The 18,701-nt window shown below is 38.3% G+C and overlaps 1 protein-coding gene across 5 annotated transcripts in view; it reads left to right on the forward strand.

Moving 5' to 3' along the window:
* The first annotated feature begins 7,599 nt into the window (after positions 1-7,599).
* UBE2E3 (ubiquitin conjugating enzyme E2 E3) overlaps positions 7,600-18,701 on the forward strand; it is a 100,636-nt gene continuing 89,534 nt past the window's right edge. For all 5 annotated transcript variants that reach the window (XR_013811036.1, XR_013811037.1, XM_079709959.1 and 2 more), the window contains exons 1-3: positions 7,600-7,663; positions 8,704-8,922; positions 10,701-10,751. Coding sequence is in view for 3 of the 5 variants with exons in the window: in XM_079709959.1 (XP_079566085.1) it covers positions 8,729-8,922; positions 10,701-10,751 (245 nt within the window). In the remaining 2 variants the exon portion in view is untranslated. The remainder of the gene's footprint in view (positions 7,664-8,703; positions 8,923-10,700; positions 10,752-18,701) is intronic.

Raw genomic sequence — 18,701 nt, forward strand, 5'->3', positions numbered from 1 at the left:
TGTGAGTCCAAGTTTCTCCTTACCCTCACCACACACTGAGTATATAGTCTTACTGAAAACTATCACTTTTTTTTAACCCACTCACATCACTCTGTGATATTTACTTTATCTGAGCTATTTTGGCATGTTATAATTCAGAGAAGTTAAAATCATATGCATTCTGACATTTTACTAGGCACATCTTTGAGATCTTTTATAAATGACAAGCCTGTAGAATATGGACCTGAAAAAAACTAAAATATAACTCAACATAATTTAATTAATATCCCCATTTTAAAAAATATTGTTTTACTTCTTTGATATAAAGACATTTAAGTAAAATGGAAACTTGTTTATCATTGCAAATTAAACTACTTTCTTTGCAGCCCCAAATTGAAACATATTGTTTCTTACTGAATCTCTTTCAATTAGATAACCACTTGTGCAATATGGAAAAGATGGCCAGAATCACAAGTAAACTGGCCCTTAACCCAAAATGATTGTTTGCATATTTCTTCCAAATCTCTTGTATACATTTTCCAGGCAATCATAATTACGCATACAAGTTTGTTTTCTGAAGCAGAAAGTATACACTTAACCTGATTTTACACATGACATACTGTAAAGCATCTTGGAAAAATTTAAGTGACGTAATGTTAAGTAAAAACAACAGTTAAAAAGATGATGCATGACATCTTTGTTAGTTTTATTAAGTAAGTAGGACATGAGCTGATCTCACAGAAAAGGATTTACCATGAGAAGGAATTGTTAGTACAAATGATAGTTAAAATACTCACTATTTTATATTCACGTACAGTCCATTGAGTGAATGGACCATAATTTACTAAAGCATAGCCTTTATGTGGGACAGTTTGAGTGGTTTCCATTTTTATATAGTATAAATTACACTGGGATAAACATTGTCAAGCATATGGCATTTTTTAATATTTTGGATTATTTCCTTAGGATAGATTCCCAGAAGTAGAATTACTAGGTTAAAGGGTATGAACATTTTTATGACTCCTGAAACACATTGCCAAATTGCTTTCCAAAAAAAGGTTATATCAATTTACAATGCCACCAGCAATACAGGAAAGTGCCCTTCTCATAATATTCTCACAAGTATTTGGCATCATACAGCTTTTAGATTTGTAAATTTTGTGGAATATATATATATGTGTGTGTGTGTATATATAAACACACACACATATATATATATATCTTAGATTTTTAAGACAACATGTAGTTCAATAACCTCCAATTTCTAATCTGTCCTTTAACTGTCTATGATGATTTGATATTTTTATAAGTCTACTTAGAATTATATGTGATGTATATTAATCTTTTTTCATAGTACAAACTGCTCTATTTTGATGTTTCAGCTTGGTGACTGCATGTGTATGTGCGTCAGGAAGCATACTGAGGATTCAATTTTTGTACCTGGTCAAATACATATTTTCTTCTGTGATTTTTCTTTTTCTGTTGGTTTTTAGCATAGCTTATCATAACTCATCTCTATCTATAATAAGTAATCAAATTATTCTAACTTTCCCAAGGAGCAATTTTTTAAAAACTTAACTCTTGAATTCATCTGTAATTTATGTTGATGTATATATATATATATAAGGTATGGTTCTAAGTTATGTTTTCCATATTGGGAACTAGTTACCTCAATATCATTAATTGAATAATCCTTCATTTTTCTATGTTTTAGATGAAGTCTCATTTGTTATATATTAAATCACCTAATTCTTACTTACTTCTTCTGTTTCAGTGATCTATCTGTCCTTGAGCCAGAGCTTACTGTTTTATTTAATGAAGAGCCCCTTCACAAAGCTTTTTAAGGATTTTAAAAATGGCCTTTATTTTTTCTTATATCGACCTTAAAACTTTGACAAATTCTGAAAGTCTACGTGTATTTACATTTCTTTTAATTTATAAAAATAAAAATTTAAAAAAGTTAAAACAGTATTTATTTTCACAAAATGTACACCTCTGTATTTATTGACACCATTTTTCCTCATTATAATAGTAGCCTGCTTATTAAAAAAAATGCTGAATATAGAAAGAATTAGAAAGGTTATTCATAGTTGCTCTAAAGTATAAGCGTAGTTAACCTTTTATTTTATTTTATTATTTTTCTTTAAAGTTTTTTTTTGATGTGAACCATTTTTATAGTCTTTATTGAATTTGTTACATAATTGCTTCTGTTTTACTTTTTTGGTTTCTTAGCCTCGAGGCATGTGGGATCCTAGCTCCCTGACCAGGGATCTAACCCGCAGCCCCTGCATTGGAAGGTGAAGTCCCAACCACTGGACCGCCAGGGAAGTCCCTAGTTAACCTTTTAGAGTATATTCCTTTCAGATATTTTTGTCTTGCTAGCTGTACAGATATAGTACATATTCATTTGACAGATATTTATTGAGCACTTACTTTGTGCCAGATACCTTCCTAGGCATTGAGTCAAGCTCTGGTTTCACAAAATGGACAAATCCTGCCCTCACTAACATTTTATCATAATCCATTTTTGCATATTCCTCATATGTATTACTTTAATAACTGCAAATTTTATTGTGTGGGTGAATCAGTTTGTGTAATCATTTTCCTATAGTTGGACACTTCCAATTTTTCAATGCTATTTTTTCCACATTTAGAATACTTTCTTAAGATACATTTCTTGAAATGGAGAAATTTGGTTAAAGGCTATGAACACATTTAAGATTCCTGACACAGACTTACAAACTGCTTTTCAAACAGCTAGTACCAACTTTCATTGCCACTGGAAATGGACAAAGGGAAATTTTTTTACTAATTTGCCAGCAATGATTATAATCACTAAAAACTGTTTTTGTTATTTTGATATGTATCCCATTTTATTTTTCCTTTTTTTGATACCTAGCAAGGTTGAGGGTTTTGTTTTGTTAAAATAAGTTTAAATAAATGTATTTTTTTTAAAATGTATCTGTTCAGGGAATTCCTTGGTGGTCCAGTGGTTAGGACTCTCCACTTATACTGCAGGGGGCCCAGGTTCCATCCCTGGTCAGGGAACTAAGATCCTGCAAGCCGGAACTAGGATCCCACAAGCTGCACGGTGTGGCCCAAAAAAAATATATCTGTTCATGACTTTTGTCTTATTAAGGCGCTTATGTTTTCATTTCATGTGTACAGGCTCTTTATGGAATAAAGACACAAGCCCTTTTCGGTATATACTCTCCCTCAGAGTTATCTCAAAGGAGAAAAGCGGGAAATGATCACTGAGTTTTGTGCCTTGAAGTCCCTGAAGTCAAACAGAGGCTTAATGCACCTTTCCATTTCCACACCCCAGCCCAGGGTCTGGCACACAGCAGGTTTTGTACACATGACACAATGGAGGAACACTAGATGTCAATCAGTGCATTGGACTCTGGGGGTCCAGAGACATTGAGACTAACAATGGCAACCATGGCTTCTTAGACTAAGCCTGGGCCAGGAAATGACTTCCTAATAAACCAAACTCTTTTTTTTTTTTTGAATGGATAGTAAGAGAGAGTTTTATAGCCAGAGGACAAAAGGATACAAGTAACTGGATAGCATCTGAAACAGCCTGAAAAAAAGAAGGGTAAAAGGAAGGGATGTTGAGAAAGGTTATTGTGTGGAAGGAAACAAATGAAAGCACTCTGAAATCAACAAAACAAATTAGTAAGTATTCTATATCCATTATGTGTAAGGTATGTTGTTGGCCATGGTGGGTGATTTTAAAAGATCCGTGGCCCTACCGTAGCTTATATAATCACTCAATTCAGAAACTTATTAAGCAAGTCAAACGTATATTCCTGTAGAATTCTTGGTTACACACACACATACTCATGTACCTATATAACACTGAGACCCACTGAAAGGCATGGGAGAAAGCAACTCCCAAACCAGGTAAGTCTAAAGGATTCTGGGTCCTGCCTTGTCTGCCCTTGTAATGACCAGTTCCTTTTGGTCACAGCATTTGGGGGGAAAGAGAGAAGAGGTCTTTGTGGCAATATCTGCTGCAATTGAATTTTTTTCTCTTTCCTCTTACTTCTGCCTTTTTCAGAGTTGTGAGTGAGAAGCTGGCAGGACCCCATACCAAGAAGAGAAAAAGAGGAAACCAAGAGGGAACAATCTTCTTGTGGTAGCTGATGTCTACTTTGTGGTACTATTTTGAGGGGTCATATGGGAAGAAATTTTTATTACATACTTTATAGAATAATTTGCACTAGATGAAATATGTATGTGCTCAGGAATGCCTATAAGACATGATCCCTGTTTCCAAGGGTAGACACGGCAAAAAAAAAAAGAGAAAGATAAAACAATTACAAAACAGGTGTCCTGTGAGGAAGAACTTCAAGTTAGATAACAATTCATAACTTACAAGTTGCTTCTGGTCAAGATAGTGATGTCAGATGACCTTGGAGGAGAGCTGTAAGCTGGAAAGAATTTCTTGAACAAACCCCTTTAGTCAAGTGAATAATGGTAGCTGAGTACCTAATACTGTGAGGGCAGGCCACTAATGTCCCTCACCTTATGGAGCCATTCATTTTCTTTATGGTGACTTTAACAATTTGGTAAGTACTATTTATTGAACACCTATTATGTCCCAGGTACTTCGCCCAGAGCATTATCTATATTATCACTTATTGATCCCTCCAGGCCCGGTTCATTGCAACTTCTTCTCTTTTTTTTTTCATTGCCACTTCTTTTGACCCACACCCCATGGTGCATAACCCCACGCTGAATTAATAATTCCATTACTAATTTTTAATTCATAATTAATAACACTCCACTCATTCTGTCCACTCCTTGAAGGCAGCACTTCTCATCCTGTAGTCTACATTTCTGGCTGTTCCACTACCTACTGAGCTCAATAAGAGCAGCACCCATATTTCACTCCAATTTCTTAGCATTTGGTAGTTCCTAAGTAATCTGTTGCGTGAATATTGAGTAGAACTCCATGACTTCAAACTCATTGAAGAATCATGAAATTTTTGAGCAAGGATTTACACTTCTGCTACATACGAGAAAGACTGAACTAGAAAGAGTAACTTGCCTGGGTTTCCCTGATGGTGCAGTGGTTAAGAATCCACCTGCCAATGCAGGACACACGGGTTCGAGCCCTGGTCCGGGAAGATCCCACATGCTTCGGAGCAACTAAGTCTGCGCGCCACGACTACTGAAGCCTGCGCGCCTAGAGGGCGTGCTCCGCAACAAGAGAAGCCACTGCAATGAGAAGCCTGCGCACCACAATGAAGAGTAGCCCCAGTAGCCCCCCCTTGCCACAACTAGAAAAAGCCTGCGCACAGCAAGGAAGACCCAACGCAGCCAATACATACATACATACATAATATACATAAATAAATACAATTTATTTTAAAAAGAAAGAGTAATTTTCCTGAGGTCACATGAATTTGATAGAATAAGATTAGAATCCAGTTCCCTTGCTTTTCAGTCCACTGTTGTTTCTTTTATCATGGAAAATGCTACCAAACACAACTAAATATCTTTATCTACCAATCTCCTAGCCCCACCCTAATCCTATCAGCAAATTGCCATTGGGCCTTCAGTCTACTTCTGTGATATTAAATTTCCTAAACTATCCCACTTTTTTATATATAGCTTTCCTTTCACAACTTCCCATTCCAAATAGAGCAAAATCCAAACTCCAAATTGGTTGGCTTTTGCTGTAGCAGCACAGTGTAAAAGTTGGGGGAAACTTCTGCCTGTATTTTCACTAACAAGCTCTTTCCACAGGTACACTTTGATCCAGCCCAGTGAAACTTCTTGTCAACACACACACCATGCTCTGTCTTCCACATCTGAGACTTCCTATTCCTTCTGACTAGAGTGTCCTTCCTCCTAATCGACCTGGTGCACTTTAATGACCTGTTCCCCTTCTGGACTGGTTGCTTCTAGCACAGAATAGAGACCTGGCTTGAGTCACACAGTAATTGAATGAGTGCATTTTGTGTGTCCAGCACCTAGGGCATAGCCCTCCGAAAGGTTCGCTGAATGACTGTTGTCTTTGGAAAATCACAGAAATGTAACTTACTCGTCAGAATTGTAAGCACCAATTTACCAAAACTTTTCTATTTGGAGGAAAAATAATATATTGGCTCACTCAGCCTTTTTTTCTTTTTTCCTTTCATTCTAGTTCAGATGTTATGACTCTGCTATTGTCACTCCCTCTGTGAACTCCACATTCTCCCAGCACCCCTGCCCCTGACACTTGTGGAAGAAGAATCCCCAAATTCCTTAGGGGCTCCATCACTGGAGCAAGTTCTCAGTAGCAGGAGAAGGTCTGGGCTGCAAACAGGAAGTTTTTGTACTTCTGGCCACTTTGTGCCCGGGGCAAAAACTGCAGAGTCCACCTGGAGATTGCAAGCGAGAATGACAGAAGAAAACTAACCTTCCCTTAACCCCATCTGAAGCTTTTCTGTGTAGACATTCTGACCCAGTATCACTTAGGGCTTCTCTTTCCAGAACTGGCGTCTAGCAGGCACGTCAGAAGGGCATCCAGCAAAGCATCAGGTATGAACCCTCCTTAAAAGACCCTCTTCACTTTAAAAAATCTTGAGTGGGACATTTCAATAATTGTTCTGAATTTTTAAGTTTTCAACGCATCCGAAGGACCTTCCCCTTTGGAAGGCTGAGGGCCAAGGAGAAGCAGAGGCTGGTCACCTAGTCTCGAAATCCATTTTTCCTCCTTCAGTGCCCAAGACCTCATCTTGCCCCTTTAGCTCACACGAGGGGCAAGAGGCAGCTTTCCTCCGCCTGCGTGCCTGGCTTCGTCAACGACACCCATTAGTCTCCAGTCTTCCAGGGCAGCAGGAGACTCCCGGCCACGCGCCCCGGGCCCTTGCCCAGGCGTGGGGGCCCCGTGGACCACGCTGGCCCGTGTGTAGGGAGAGGAGATGCGGCCAGCCCCGGGGATGACCCTGGCCCCAGCCTGCGGGGCGGGTAGTCCAATGGGCAGCCTCGCTCCGGAGGCGGGCTCAGGCCGGAAGCCACCCCGCGGCACAGCGGCCCCGCGAGACGGCGCCCGCGCCCCCGCCTTCTCCGGTACCGGCTCCGCGGCCAAGGGCGTCAGGGGCCAGCCCGCCGGGTCCCCGCCGCGCTCTTTGTCCTGGCCACGCGCGGGCGGACGCGTGCGCCCCCCGGGTGAAGGGAGGCGCGGAGAGAGCGCGCGGGAGCGCGCAGGAACAGCTCGCGCCCGCCGGGCGCCGGCGGCGCGCGCCCCTCCGCCAGGCAAGCAGCGAGCGAGCACGCGCGCCGCCGCCGCGCCCTCCCCTCCCCCCGCGCTCGCCTTGGAACTTGCTGACTGCGCGGCCGGGAGGAGCCGAGCCGGGCGGTAGCGGCGGGAGGCCACGGTGCGCGGGGGTCTCCCGCGTCCCCTACGCCTCGCCGGGAGCTCGCGCCCTCGCCCAGCCGAGCTCCCACCCCCCCCCCTTTTTTCCGAAGGCGCTGGGCGGCGCCACCCTCCGGCCGGAGCCCGGCACTGCACAACCCCCTCCGACTTTCAATGTTCCACACTCCCCGGCCAGAGCCTCCTCGGCTTCTTTTTTTCCCTCCCCCCCCTTTCCCCCCCCCCAGCTGCCTCCATTTCCTTAAGGAAGGGTTTTTTTCTCTCTCCCTCCCCCACATCGTAGCGGCGCGCGAGCGGGCCGGGCGGGCGGCCGAGGTAAGGCGGCGGGGCCGGGGGGCCGCGTGGGGGGCGGCTGGGGCGGCGGCAGCGGTGGGGGAGGGGGCGGGGGCGGGCAGCTTTGTTCGCGCCGGGAGCCCGCGCCGCCGGTGTCCGCGAGCCGCGGCGGGGCCGGCCGGGCTGCTCGCATCACTTGGCGCCCGGCGCGGTGAGCGCTGCCCGCGGCCCCCGCGCGGCCCTCCCCACAAAGGGCCGCGGAGCTGCGTGGCCGCCGTCGCCGGCCGCGGCTCGCCTCGGCGGGCGCGGAAATTTGTTGCACTTCTTGGGGCTTTGTTTGTTTGTTTGTTTTTCCTCTGAAATTTTTTTTTTCGTTATTTTGGACAAAATGTCGGTCCGTGATGTAAAAATTGAGCGAGGAACCTTGATGGCACGGGGAGCTTTGCAGAAGGTGCAGTTTGAATTCTGCTTTTCCCAGGGTGGCAGCTCGGTCTTGGCCGGATGAATCTTCTCTGCTGGCGGTGAAAACGGCCAGAGCAGCTTGTTAGTTGATTTTTTAAAATTCGTTAAGTGTTGTATTTAAAGGTTTACGGGCTCAGAGGAGGAATCGCCACCTTAAATAAGCATATGGGCTATTAATAGGGTATGTTTTCCTCTCGGAAAGGGAATTTGGTAGCTTTGACCAATGTCACTGTGTAAATATTTAGACGTTTTTAGTGACTTTTTAACATTTTTCAGCGAGATCTGTTATTTACAGTGTGTCATATGTTATTAATGCTCGTTGCCTAAGTTCCCTGGCAAATCTGTTTCATGCCTTCTGAGAAAGTAGACAATTGATAGATTGTCCAAGGGATGGAAAAAAATGTGAGTGGGTTTTCTAACTTGAGTTCGGTAAAGCCCTGAACGCTGCCGTTGTGAGACACATCACCTCCCCTGTAACCTTCCTGTACGATGAGATGTGTGAACACTTTTGAAGCGTTTTCATTAAAATATGATTTTAGGTGAAGATTAAGAGAAGAAAATGCTGTTGGCTTATTTCTTAGACTTACATTTCCTTTTTTTCCCCCTTTTCTCTTTAAAAGTTTTCCAAGAAATAACTTTACCAAGATGTCCAGTGATCGGCAAAGGTCCGATGATGAGAGCCCCAGCACCAGCAGTGGTAGTTCAGATGCGGACCAGCGAGACCCAGCCGCTCCAGAGCCTGAAGAACAAGAAGAAAGAAAACCTTCTGCCACCCAGCAGAAGAAAAACACCAAACTCTCTAGCAAAACCACTGCTAAGTTATCCACTAGTGCTAAAAGGTAATGTGTAAAAAAAGGATTAAGCACGTTGTCAGGTTGTCTTCCAAATGGCTGGACGCTTTTGTTGGTTTTATATCAGTAGCAATAGTTCGAAAACATTTCCTTTGCGCTCAGTTTTATTTGGACTTGAATGAGTTGTCATTCTTTAGGTGGCATATAATCCACCTCCCTAGAATTAGACTTTTAAGCAAACTCGTTCTATACTTTGGTGACTTCAGTGAGTGTCCTTGAGCAGAGATTGGACTAACATCTGACAGATTGTTTAAGGAGTTGGCAAGGAAAATTTGGTGAACCCAAATTAGCTGGTACATTGAGGATGTTTCCTTTTTATGAGTCATATTCGGCTTCCTTGAAATTGACACTTAGATCAGCAGTGTCTTCATGAAACTTAATGATCAGAAATGGTCATGTTTGCTAGAAAATTTGTAAATTCAAGGCCTTGGCTATATTTGAAAGCAGATTTTAAAATTGTGCTCCAAATCTGCTTTCAGTTTTACAAACCTTACTTTAAGTCATGTATCCCAGGTATTACTTTTTGTAATTAAGCTATGGCTTAAGCTATATAGCTCTGTGTCCTTGTGAGGGCAAATAAAACTGAAAAGTAGCCATTTACATTTTAGGTGGCACTTGGTGAGTGACAACTTTGTCATTTTTCCTGTTCACTCTAAAACTTGTGGATATGCTTGTCACGTTAATACTCAACAGCAGGAGAAACATATTTTGTTGGATATAAGTGAAAGATCATTTGTTTCTTGTTGATTTGTGTTATCTGTAATGGTGAAAAAAAGACTGTCAATGGGACTACAGCAGTGGTAGTAGTAGTGGAATACCCATGATTTCTAGTAATTATACATCAAATGCTTCTATAGCATTAACCAGTATCGACATTTTATTGATTTTTGTTGATCACAACCAAAAGAAAAAGAAAATATAAAAGCTGATCAAATGTTGGCATTCTGTAGTGATATTCTATGGATTTTCACCTCTATTACATCAATAATCAAGTATTAATAACGAGAATATTTATGAAATAACAGCAGTCTTTGAGATAATTTAAAATTCTCAATTTGTTGTAATCTTGTTGATGAACATATTAGACACATCTTAAGTTTTGAAAGCATTTTAAATTTGAATAAAATAAGGACTGCGTTTTTCCCTCTTACCTCAGGGATGTCATTATCTCTTCTCCCAAATTTATTAAATTTAAGTGCTGTACTTAAGGTCAGGGAAAACAGATTCAGTTAAATAAGAATGCCAGAATCCTTTGGAAGTTTTTCACTGGTAAAAATATTTGTAAATTTCGAGCTTTTTTTTTTTTTACAGATAAAATATTGTCAAAATTATTAATGTACTCTTGCAGTAGCTTGTTAACTCTTACCTTGGTAAAAGTGACTTGAAGTCATTGTCAAATATTCTAGTGCTTTCCCTCCTCCCTTCTTGTCTCATTTGCATATAAGCTTGAAAAGAGAATTTCTTTGGTAAAAAGTGTTTTAAAATACATTTTATATCCTTTACTGAGTACTAGTGGGGGGCTAGTTCTCAAATCAGGTGTAAATGTCTTACTTATTTATAGTAGCAAGTGAGAAAAAAAGCTGCAAAGTTTCTGTTAAGGGATTTGGGTTATGCCTCTGAGAACAAAGAGGAAGCAGCCATGTTAGCATTACTGAAGGCGAAGCCAGCCTTGCATTTAACTGCATGGTGGTAGAGGGCAGTGTAATTCCCCGGTTATTCTGTAGACTCTCTCAAATCCTTTTTGTCTGTTCTCATTTCACTAACAGAATTCAGAAGGAGCTAGCTGAAATAACCCTTGATCCTCCTCCTAACTGCAGGTAAGAAACAAATTTTGTTTTAATTTCAAATTGTGGAAAAATATCAAGAGATTTATGTATTGTCCTTGAATATGTGTGCTGCAGAAGAGGCTACATTTGTTTCTTTTCAGCTTTGCAAGTGGATTAAACAAAAATTGTCTTGGGTGAATTAAATTAATTTGGGAGGATAAAAACCTTTTTAGCGTGTATCATACACTTTGGACTTACGAATATGATTTTGTGCTTCTTGCTGGGATTAGTATGAATAGTGCTGATTTTTGTTCTGCTGTAATAGTTCTATACTGTGTTTATTCAGAAGTATATTGCAGAAACTTCTAAAATTTTGCTAAGCATTAAAGTTACTGCTTGTGTGCAATCTGAACTGACCTTCCAAATTTAGAAATTGCTGAATGTGGTGTTACAAAATGTAAATGCGGTAAACAAGAGTATAGTTGTTTCTGTTTGATTTATTCAGTAACTTGCCTTAAGGACAAATTTTACGTGCTAAGCTAATGGTTTTAGTTGCTGTTTTCTAGAGAATGCATTGCTGGAATTATTTACATTTTAATTAAATGGCCTAATTTGGAAAATTCTTAGTAATTTTAGTACTTGAAATATGTGTATGAAAAGCAGTGAATGAGTTGGAATTTGTGGGAAGAAGTCATTTCAGTGAAACTCATGTAGAATAATTTAAGATTGTTGGTTGGTATAGGTGTATTAAAAGTAACTGGTTGATAATTTTTTCCCTGAAAATTTTTTTTAAATTCCTCTTACTTAGTGCTCACTTTTTCAATAGTGACTTTATGGCTTCCAAAATTCATCAAACTTAGAAAACCAGTCTTTAGATAATTTGCATGGAGATACCTGCTCAAGAACAAGAGTGGCTGCTAGAAATAAGGAAGTGTGGTTTGATATGAAAATGTTTTCTTGTCTTACCTATATTTTTGCTACAAGTTGTGTTCACTTGTGATGATCAGACCTATTTCTGAAGTCTACTTGACATATAATAGGATATAATCCAACTGCTTCTTATCATGTGTGTTAACTGGCTCCTCCAATAAGGTGATCTGATCCTTATTTGCTCATACTTGTAATCAGACATTTCAGTTCAAAAAGGAAACATGAATGTATACTAATTTTAAACATAGTGGAATGTCAGATCTCAAAGTAGTGCTTACGAGCTGCACTGTCCGGTAATGTAGCCACTAACCACTTGTGTTTATTGACCATTTCAGTTGTAGTCCAAAAATGAGATGTTCTGTAAGTGTAGAATACACATCAGATTTTGAAAACTTAGTATGAAGAAAAGAACTTTTGTAAAATATCTTACTGATTTTCTGATAAATATTTATTGCATGTTGAAATATTAATATTTTTGATATGTTGGGTTACATAAAATGTTTTCAAATTAATTTCTTTTTTTACCATTTTAATACGGTTATTAGACAATTTAAAATTACATATGTGGCTCGCATTATATTTCTGTTGAACAGCACTGCTTTAGAGAATAAATAAATCAAAGTATTTCCTTTCAGGCTTCTAAATGGTGTGTCAAATCTGTAGCCATTTAGGGAGGTCAAGTTAAATTTGCTCTCTGGAAGAATCACTTAACTTGCAGAGTGTATTCTGGTATTTCTCATTGTAAAAGACGTAAAGATCTATCCGTTCAAAGGTCTTAAATGTTTTAAAATTGCATGTTAAGGTCTAACATTTTTTAAAGGTTTTTGTTGATTTTCTGCAAATGGCACAAACTAGTGTTCTTGTGTAAATCTAACGAACCCAGTAGAGATGTGTGAGACGCCCTCAGAGCAGTAGCTTAGTGTTGCAGTTGCCGAAGAAATGTGCTCTACATGTTTAGCCCAGGAATGTTTCCACAAGGTCACTGACGATTATTTTAGAGGAAGTAGAGTCTTTCTTGGAGATAGAAAGTTTAACTTATTATTATTTTTCTCTTTATCTACCAGATTTCCTTTCAGTCCATGAAATAATGCTTCACATTTAGTGATTAGGCTAGTGAAATAGTGAACCTTTGGGCTTGCCCGTGTGCAGTAACTTGGGATACATCGTCTGTGCTTTCCCTTGTCACAACTTGTGATCACTGTCAACTATTGCAAATTACATCTTTCAGTTCTCTGCTTCTTGTTATGTATGAGTTTCTTTGTGACTGTGTGAGTGATTAAAGAAAAAAAAACAGAAAATATGAGTCTTAGTAGGAGACTGGAGAAGTTTTTTTTATTAGTTTGGAGACAGCCTTCCTTCATATGCTGGATAAGTAAAATACCCAAATAGTTTTGTGTGTTTTTCTATAAGTCTTCAGATTCTTTTGGGCGGAAGAACATCTAGCCCTTGTTCTTGAGCAGGAATTTGGAATAGTGAGTGTTTAGTGGAGGCCTTTTAGGATTTTGACAGCTAATTTAAAATTTGTATTGTATTTTTACCTTTGTGTCATACTTGTGGTGTTCTTATAATTCACAGGTGCGTTGGTGAGAATTTTAGCTTTATGATGATCGTACAGTTTAAATTTGTTAATTTTTGTCTTAATTAAAAGTGGGACTCCATATTAATAAATTCTAGAGTATGTGAATTCATATTGCCTGAAATCTTTGAAACCTAATTCTTTTGACTTTAATGTGTAGTTAATCAGAATTCCATTTTGGTTTTGAATATGATTTTTATAAGCTTATCAAAGTACGTGACACATTTAATTCTTCCTCAGGGAAGAAATGTAAAGTATGTCTGTGTACATTCAGGAAAAAGTTGAATGGAATACAAGAAAACTCAACAAAACCAAAATTACTCAGACTTGATTAAGATTTTTCTTAAATTCCTTCCTATGTTTAATTAATAAAATATTCTTTAGTTACTATACAGCTGTGTCAAATATGTATACACCCAGGGTGATCATAGGATAGACTTAATTACTGAATTAAGTGTGTGGCTTTAAACATGTTTGAATACATTTTGATAGTATTGACATTTCTTTTCCCAATAGTATAAAAGTTTGATAAAATGTTATTTCCAATGATTTGATGACATTTCAATTTTTAGGTATTGGAGTGCTTTAGGCCAAAGCATTCTAAACATAGGGATATGACATTTAGTGCCTTCAATTCATACTCTTTACTGTATTCCAGATTAGAGTATAAACAGGTGATACACCAGTGAGAATGAAGGGAAATTGTATGTGCTATTAAGACATTTATGTTCCATCCAAAGAGTGTCCTTGTCCTCTCAGGACTTGACAAGTGGTGGAAGTTTAGAAAGGTGCTGGATTTTGAACTTAGCCTCTAATTCTTTCTGTATCTGAGAAAGTAGAAAAATACTCTCCAAAAATATTCTTTAATATGTTCAGATTGAATCTGTGTTAAAGTAGGTATTCAGGGACATTTGTAAATAGTTTTTGAATGTAGGAAAGACCTTATTGGGAGGGAGGTGTGACGGTATCAAGTTATAGTATTAATATGCGAAACCTGAAAGTAGGTACTAAGTGCTTGCAAATTTTGCTCATTTCCTTCTTTCTAAAAAAAAAAAATTAAGAGAAGCAGTTAAGTTCTAAACCAGAAGTTGGCAAGCCCTGATTTATTTGTAAGCCTAATTGTCTAACTGGATGAGCTCTATCTCCCTTTGAGGGTTACCACCACTTTGCACCATTTCTAGGGAAGATAGAACTTCGCTGCTCAAAGGGTGGTCTTCAGACCACCATCATCTGCATCTCAGATGAGATTTTAGAAATGTAGAATCTTGCCTCCCCCACTGCAGAAGTACTGAATCAGGATCTGAATTTCAACTAGATTTCCAGGTGAATGGTATGTATATTAAGGTTTGAAAAGCAGTGGTACTGGAACTGGACTGTCTGGGTTCAGATCCCTGCTCTGGCACTTAATAGCTATTTTAACTTAGATAAGGTATGGAATATTTCTGTCTTTCAGTTTCTTATCTGTATAATGAAGATTAAAATGATATCCCTCTTTATAAGTTTGTTGTGAGGATTAGATGAATTAATATGTTTAAAATTTTTTTAACGATATAAACTTGGTCAATAAAGTGGCCGTAGCATGGTTAAAGAGCTAGTTTATAGCAGTATGCCTTCACTCTTGCTGGCGTTTTCTCTAGTGCATCAGCATCCAACTGTAGGAGTAATTTCATCTTAACCAGCTTCGCACCTATTTATTGAGACTATGTCAAGCAGCTGTTTTTCTGATGTTAGTAAAAGCAGTTCCTTGGAACTTGAGTAAAAAAGAAAATAAACCTAAGAACATTGGGTAAAGCTGAACAAATAGTATATCCTCTTTAAAGGAATATGCATAAGGTTAATGATACTTAATTCAGTAGAGAATGCTCTGACTGTCCAATAAATTATAATAAAAAATTTTTAAATAATGGTGATAGTTATGTTTTCTCTTTTAAATGTTCCATTGTAGGAATTTGTAGTTTTACTGTATTGAGAATGAGATTATATCAATGTTTTTGTAAAATTTAGATCCTGAATTGATACAGTTTACTCGTTACCTAAACATAGCATTCTCTCCTTCTCTGGAGAGATTTTGGAAGCTTTCTCTAATTGGTGTATGAAGGCAGGTCATGATCAAAATAACATGTGATATCTACATAGCTTTGTTGGTTGCTTATACAATACTTGGTTTTAAACCCTCCCACACATATGGATAGATTGCTTTTTCTTTTTTACTTATACATTTGATTGTTATTGGCCAACAATATTAGCCAGTTTATATTAGCCAGTGTGTGCTATGTGAAGGTACCCTATTTTATAAAACAAAATTGTGTCATTAATCATCTAGTCCTTTTGTTTTCAACTCTTGAAAAAAAATCCTGCAATTGCCTTTTTATAAAAATTAAATCTCAGTTGGACGCTCGATTTGTGAAACAGTTAAGTATAGAACTACTCTGACTGAAGGTGTTTTCCTTCTCACTCTACTGTGGTCATCTACCAAGGAATAGTTCTTATTTTATTATAAATTAATTACATTTTGGCATCAGCATAAGCTAATAGTTGGTTCAGCACAGCTGTAATATCAATACATGAATCCAGTATGTTAATACTATACAGTATAATTATTTACTTGTTTGTCTACCTTCTGCAAGAGTTAGTGTTCCTTTGAAAGGAGGATTGTCTTGAACATTTTTCTGTCTTGCTTCACACAGTGCTTTTCATGTGAAGATTTATTAAGTTAGTAAATAAGTTGAAGTCTGTCAGATTGACGGGAATAGAAATTACAGGCAAAACAATGAGTTTGGATTGGAGAAAATCTATTAAATATCCCATATATTCTTTACTTTTTCATAATTGTAATTTTTAATGTGATTATTCAGAGGTATTTGGTTACCATTTTTATTATAAAAGGAAATTGATTCACAGTAAAGCTAATTATTTCCCTCATATATGCCAGTGTAGCAGAAGGACTCAGTTCTGTTGTGACTAAAAATTTTTTCCAAAAGAATGATGTGATTGAAAATAATATTCTTCCCCATCTAAAGGTCACATTTTCATTAGGGATCTGTTAAGTTCAGTGCAGATAATGTAATTAGAAAGTATGTGAAAACTGTGCATTTAAAAAGTTGCATGGTTACTTTGCTGCTGCGTGCAAGACTCAAATTGTTTTGTTCCCTTCTATACATAACCAACTGGTACCTTATTCTCTCCTTGAATAAGTTGCTGTAACAGCAGATGGGTATGTTTAGTTATAAGAAAGTCAGCAAGTCATTGTTCCCGAGAGTGCCGGGCGCTCCGATTGATAACGGAGAACTTGATCTGCCATTCTGGTCTTTCCTACAAAATTAAGATTAAAAACATAGCATAAAACCACCTGTAGATCTAGAGAAATAGAAAATGTTTTTTTTCCCTTCTCATACTGCTTTTAACAGGGAAGTATATTTGGCATTTTAGAATCTAGAAGAATAAACATCTTTAAACGTTTAATATTTCTCTTGCCTCAGTTCTCAACTGGAGGCAGTTTTTGCCTTCTTATTCCCTCACCCCACCCTGGCCTAGGGGGCAATTGGCAATGCCTAGAGACTTTTCACAACTGGGGGAAGAGGGGCTGCTACTGATAATTTAGTGAGTAGAGGTTAGGGATGCTGCTAAATACCTTGTAATGCCTAAGTCAGCTCCCTCCAACAAAGATTTATCTGGGCTATAAAATGTCAGTAGTGCTGAGGTTGAGAAATCCTGCTGTAGATGTTTATTCTAGTACCTTGCCTCTTTAATTTTTACACAGTTTGCTTTTTACCATTTTCCTATCTTACTAGTGATGCCTACTGAATACATTCTCCTACACCTTCCTCAGAGCTGGTGTCCCCATCTCCCACTACTCTTGTGCTGTAGTTTATCTTATGTTATCTGATACATGGCTGTTTTTTATGTGAACCTACAGGAATGGCTACCTTGAGTACCTGCTAAATTATGGTCTATTGAGGCCAGAAATGCTTACAGCAGTATGTTTAATTAACTAGTCTCCTTCTAGTTAATTATACCCTCTCATGATTTAGCTTTAGGCTGGTTGTATCTGTGTGCTACTGGGAATATTGTAGTATCATCAAGTAGAAATACCATTGGAAAGTCATCAAAATTCAGTTGGATTCAGTACGTTGATTGAACAGGTTAGAAAGCCATGCTCTTCATTTGATTTTTATTTTTATCATTAAGACCATACAGAGATTATTTACTTCTATTATTGTTACAAGTCCACAGTCCTTTATTTCAAACTCTTGGGGCCAGTAATGTTTCAGAATTTGGAAATTTTAAGATTTTAGAAAGGGAATGTGATATATTTGTTGTGTTTTATGTAACACTGCCAGTGGGATCTGGAGAAGCACTCCATAATCAAACACATTCATATTTCTACAGTCAAATTGTATGAATGTTCATATTAAGGGGATAAATAGACACTACAGATAGTTTTTGGTTAGTTCATGTTTGGTGTTGCTGCCAAATTATTTTTCTCCAAACTTACTTTTTTTTTAATCTTTGATTTTTAGAGCTTTTGGGATATTCCAGAATTGCGGGCAAGCAATTGTGGCTCTATAATACTTCTGTTACAATGGCAAGTGACTTCAGCTATTTTACTCATGGTGAAAGGGTGTTTAAAGTCTTGTTCAGCTTTTCTTTCTTTTACCTGTTTCCTGATAGCTGTTTTTAGTTTCTCAGTTGTTATTTTTGTACTGTTGCTTTTTTTTTTTTGTATAATTTGCGTGCCTAACTAGAAAAAAGTTTAGACTCTTGATTTTGGAATTTTTTCTCCTTAAGGTGAAACTATAAGTATCAGTTTCTTTTTAAGTTGTTCTGTGTACATTGGATTACTTTTCTACTTTGCTATCAGAATTCTCTTTTAAGCATTCTATTCATTCTGGATATACAAAATTACACAGAAAGGAAGATATCCTTTAATACCTAAGCTCAGGACTTGCCATTTTTATGTATGCATTTTGTCTAGCATTTGAGTGCAGTTAGGCTGTAAAAGGAGACGCTGAATTTTGCTAAGCTGTGTTGCGTTAACAAACAAACCTAGAAAGCTTATAACATGAACATATAAACGTTTGTCTCACTTGTATGAAGTCCTCTGTGGGTCCAGGGACTCTCCTGTTTAGCTCTTCCACGTGTCGGCTCAGATCTGTGCAGCTTACATCTTGTAGCCCTGCCATTTGGAACATGTGTCCAGGCAAGATAGCTAGAGGGTCATGTGCTGGCTAACTGTTAAGTGCTTTGGTCTGGAAGTAAGGCATGAATTAATCACATGGCCTCGACCAACTGCAAGGTGGCTGGAAAATGTCGGGGAGCATATGGATATTCAGTGAGAAATCGATTTCTCTCCCTATATTCAAAGGATATATACTTCATGAATAGGTGAGCACCCAGCCTGACACTACTGGATTCCATAGTATAGTGCCTATTAATATGCTATTTTATTTAATTCCCAAAACAATCCTTTCAAGTATCATTCTTGTTAAGATTTC

This window comes from Hyperoodon ampullatus (assembly GCF_949752795.1).
Source record: "Hyperoodon ampullatus genome assembly, chromosome: 8".
NCBI lineage: Eukaryota > Metazoa > Chordata > Mammalia > Artiodactyla > Ziphiidae > Hyperoodon > Hyperoodon ampullatus.